Below are 4,433 nucleotides of genomic sequence, written 5' to 3'. Positions count from 1 at the left end.
ATATAAAAGAAAATTATTTAAAGCATGTAAAAGATTTACTTCATAAAAGATTAACCACAGGAAATTTAGAAAATTTTAGGCAGCAACTGCATTAAACTCTCAAGCAAATGGAAGAAAAACAGAGACTTGATGAAAGATGAAAGTTGAAGAAGAAAAACACACTAAATCTAAGAAAGAATTTAAGACAACTCAAAGCATTGTAGAATTTTAAATGACATTAGAAATAGTAAGGATCCCAATAGGCTAAAGAGAAAAACAAATCACTTGTAGGGAAGCAAAATCTGCCACCCCAAAATGTTTCTTTGGCATGTGGATTATTTCAGGCTGAAAACGATCAAGGCCCAAAAGACTCAGGAAGAAACTTTGACCTTCCCCCTAACTGTCTAAAAGTATTTAGATACAAGGACTGTTTCCAGAATATAGCTATCACCGGAGATACTTGCAAAGAATATGGGCTAGGGGAGGTAGGGGAAACTCTGCAGGTCCTAGAGGTCAGAGTCCACTCTGTGTCCTATTGTCTCTGGTGGTCCAGCAAACATTTATTTATCAAACGTTTGCTTTTCCATCTCCATGTGAGTTGCCTTCCTCCCTTGTGAAGTCCGAAACCACTACCCGCAACATCCTCTTTTGTCTTTAACTGAAGATGATAAAGTGAGGATTTTGGCCATTTTGGCAAGTTACTCAATTTTTCTGAGTTCCTCCCATGTATACATGTTATTAAATTTTGTTTGATTTTCTCCTGTTAATCTGTCTCATGTCAATTTAATTCTTAGATCAGCCAAAAGAACTTAGAAGGGTAGAGGAAAAATTCTTCCTCCCTAACACTAATATGAAGGTTAGGTTTGAAAAAATAAAAGCTCAAAATATAAGGATAAAGGACACCGATAAAAGTGATCTGGATGATGATACATGAGAAGAAAAAATAATGGAAATTTCACACAATGAAAATTGGTGATCCTGAAGAAAAAAATAGAACAAATTAAACAGAAACAACAACAAAACATTTTGCTTTTCAATTTTTGAATATTCAAATTGAAAGGATTAAAGAATTAAAGATAATTCTAATATGTAATGACCTCATCCTGATGGTGGGGGAAGAATGCTGGAAAAATTCTATTCCTGTATTCTTTTTCTTCTTCTTAATTAATTAATTATTTTTGGTTGCATTGGGTAGGTTGCTGTGCGTGGGCTTTCTCTAGTTGCAATGAGCGGGGGCTACTCTTCTTTACGGTGATTAGAACAAATAGGAGGACTGAAAATTACTAAAATATAAAAGAAAATTATTTAAAGCATGTAAAAGATTTACTTCATAAAAGATTAACCACAGGAAATTTAGAAAATTTTAGGCAGCAACTGCATTAAACTCTCAAGCAAATGGAAGAAAAACAGAGACTTGATGAAAGATGAAAGTTGAAGAAGAAAAACACACTAAATCTAAGAAAGAATTTAAGACAACTCAAAGCATTGTAGAATTTTAAATGACATTAGAAATAGTAAGGATCCCAATAGGCTAAAGAGAAAAACAAATCACTTGTAGGGAAGCAAAATCTGCCACCCCAAAATGTTTCTTTGGCATGTGGATTATTTCAGGCTGAAAACGATCAAGGCCCAAAAGACTCAGGAAGAAACTTTGACCTTCCCCCTAACTGTCTAAAAGTATTTAGATACAAGGACTGTTTCCAGAATATAGCTATCACCGGAGATACTTGCAAAGAATATGGGCTAGGGGAGGTAGGGGAAACTCTGCAGGTCCTAGAGGTCAGAGTCCACTCTGTGTCCTATTGTCTCTGGTGGTCCAGCAAACATTTATTTATCAAACGTTTGCTTTTCCATCTCCATGTGAGTTGCCTTCCTCCCTTGTGAAGTCCGAAACCACTACCCGCAACATCCTCTTTTGTCTTTAACTGAAGATGATAAAGTGAGGATTTTGGCCATTTTGGCAAGTTACTCAATTTTTCTGAGTTCCTCCCATGTATACATGTTATTAAATTTTGTTTGATTTTCTCCTGTTAATCTGTCTCATGTCAATTTAATTCTTAGATCAGCCAAAAGAACTTAGAAGGGTAGAGGAAAAATTCTTCCTCCCTAACACTAATATGAAGGTTAGGTTTGAAAAAATAAAAGCTCAAAATATAAGGATAAAGGACACCGATAAAAGTGATCTGGATGATGATACATGAGAAGAAAAAATAATGGAAATTTCACACAATGAAAATTGGTGATCCTGAAGAAAAAAATAGAACAAATTAAACAGAAACAACAACAAAACATTTTGCTTTTCAATTTTTGAATATTCAAATTGAAAGGATTAAAGAATTAAAGATAATTCTAATATGTAATGACCTCATCCTGATGGTGGGGGAAGAATGCTGGAAAAATTCTATTCCTGTATTCTTTTTCTTCTTCTTAATTAATTAATTATTTTTGGTTGCATTGGGTAGGTTGCTGTGCGTGGGCTTTCTCTAGTTGCAATGAGCGGGGGCTACTCTTCTTTACGGTGAGTGGGCTTCTCATTGCGGTGGCTTCTCTTGTTGTGGAGCACGGGCTCTAGGCGCGCAGGCTTCAGTAGTTGTGGCATGTGGGCTCAGTAGTTATGGCTCACAGGCTCTAGAGCGCAGGCTCAGTAGTTGTGGCACGTGGGCTTAGTTGCTCCGCGGCATGTGAGATCTTCCTGGACCAGGGCTTGAACCCATGTCCCCTGTATTGGCAGGCGCATTCTTAACCACTGTGCCACCAGGGAAGCCCTATTCCTGTATTCTTTAGATAATTCCATAAAACACAATAAATGGGGTGGGTGTTCCTATAAAGGGAAATGAAAATGTTGGCAGGACTACAGTTAGACACATGCAGTCTTTTAGGGGAAAAAAAGTCGGCTCACTTTTTCTTAAACACTCATTAAAATGCAATGGCTCTCAACCTCAGCTGAACACTGGAATTACTTGGAGAGCTTGGGTCCCACGCCCCCAAAATCAGATTTAATTGGCTTGGGGTGTGACCTGGTAATTCTAATGTGGAGAAATGTATAAGACCCTCTGCTTGGCATTGTCCCATGTGCTGATGGAAAAAGAGTGGTGAAAGGAGAGGGAAATACACTCCTCCCAGAGCACAAGAGCCCAGTGTGTAGGGCAGTAAAACATCAGAGCCAGAGACAAGGGAAATGTAAGGTGTAATCCCCAAAAGGCAAACTTCAGGATTCACAAAAGGGCCTCAGGGCCATAGCTGTCGTTTGACGAACACCTCACCATGTGTTTTATTTTTTTATAAATTTATTTATTTATTTGTTGGTTTGCTTTTGGCTGCATTGGGTCTTTGTTGCTTTGTGTGGGCTTTCTCTAGTGGTGAGCAAGGGCTACACTTCATTGCGGTGCATGGGCTTCTCATTGTGGTGACTTTTGTTGAGGAGCACAGGCTCTAGGCACGTGGGCTTCTGTAGTTGTGGCACGTGGGCTCAGTAGTTGTGGCACGTGGGTTCAGTAGTTGTGGCTCACGGGCTGAGTTGTTCTGCAGCACGTGGGATCTTCCTGGACCAGGGCTCAAATCCATGTCCCCTGCACTGGCAGGTGGATACTTAACCACTGTGCCACCAGGGAAGTCCCTCACCATGTGTTTTATACTTCAGCGCCTGCCAGTCCAGGACATTAGGACTGAAGGTCCCACCAGCATAGACAGTTCTAATCTCTTCTGGTGATAACACATAGTCCCACATGTTCACATCTCCAATGTCTCCCACCAAAGACTGTTTTTTATCAAAGCCCCCAGCAAATGCATCCTGCTCCTGCCCCAGGACGATGCTTGCCTCTGTCCCCAAAGAGTATCCCCTCTTCATACTCCTCCTCACCATGGGCTCACTATCCACCCAGAGCTCTGTAATCCCTGAGGTAGACTCCCAGGTCACACAGAAGTGCATTGGTGCAGGAAAACTCTCAGGAGGTTTGAAAAAGACATCAGCTCCACCCACGGATACACTGTATACACTAGTCTTTCCCTTGAAGAGGAGGATCTCATTATATTGTTGACTTGTGGCATAAGAGAAGAGGTTATAGTTGCGGGTCAGATCGGTATAGACATGCAGACACACAGTCAAGGCCTTAAGTGGCTTTGTTAGCTGTGCAGTCAGCGTCACAAAGGAATTATCTGACTCTTTGGGGAACACAAAGACCTTTGTGTGCATATCTGTAGGGTAAAAAAACAGAGAGGAGAAATGTCAGCAGCAGAGTTTTTTTTAAAAAACAAAACTCAACTGAGTAAATTTAAGATCTAATTGTCGTTATTCAATGACTCATGAAATGGGCAGCATCCTGTCTAGCAGATAGAAAGGAACTTTGAAGAGCTGTACAAAATGAAAGCCTTTTATAGACAGAAGAGGGTGGGAAGAGGACGTTCCTAGAAAAGAGTGGATTATTTCAGGCAAGGTCACCTTCCTATAGGGAAAG

At 40.1% G+C, this 4,433-nt stretch overlaps 1 protein-coding gene across 1 annotated transcript in view; it reads right to left on the bottom strand.

Moving 5' to 3' along the window:
* Positions 1–3,207: 3,207 nt before the first annotated feature.
* LOC103076567 (C-reactive protein-like) overlaps positions 3,208–4,433 on the bottom strand; it is a 7,668-nt gene continuing 6,442 nt past the window's right edge. The window contains exons 2-3 of the mRNA XM_007461289.1: positions 3,604–4,173; positions 3,208–3,245 (exon numbers count right to left, since the gene is read on the bottom strand). Coding sequence (XP_007461351.1) covers positions 3,208–3,245; positions 3,604–4,173 — 608 coding nt within the window. The remainder of the gene's footprint in view (positions 3,246–3,603; positions 4,174–4,433) is intronic.

This window comes from Lipotes vexillifer, unplaced genomic scaffold (assembly GCF_000442215.2).
Source record: "Lipotes vexillifer unplaced genomic scaffold, Lipotes_vexillifer_v1.1 scaffold581, whole genome shotgun sequence".
NCBI lineage: Eukaryota > Metazoa > Chordata > Mammalia > Artiodactyla > Lipotidae > Lipotes > Lipotes vexillifer.
Note: the sequence above shows the minus strand (reverse complement) of the source record. Positions and strands in the feature narration are given on the sequence as shown.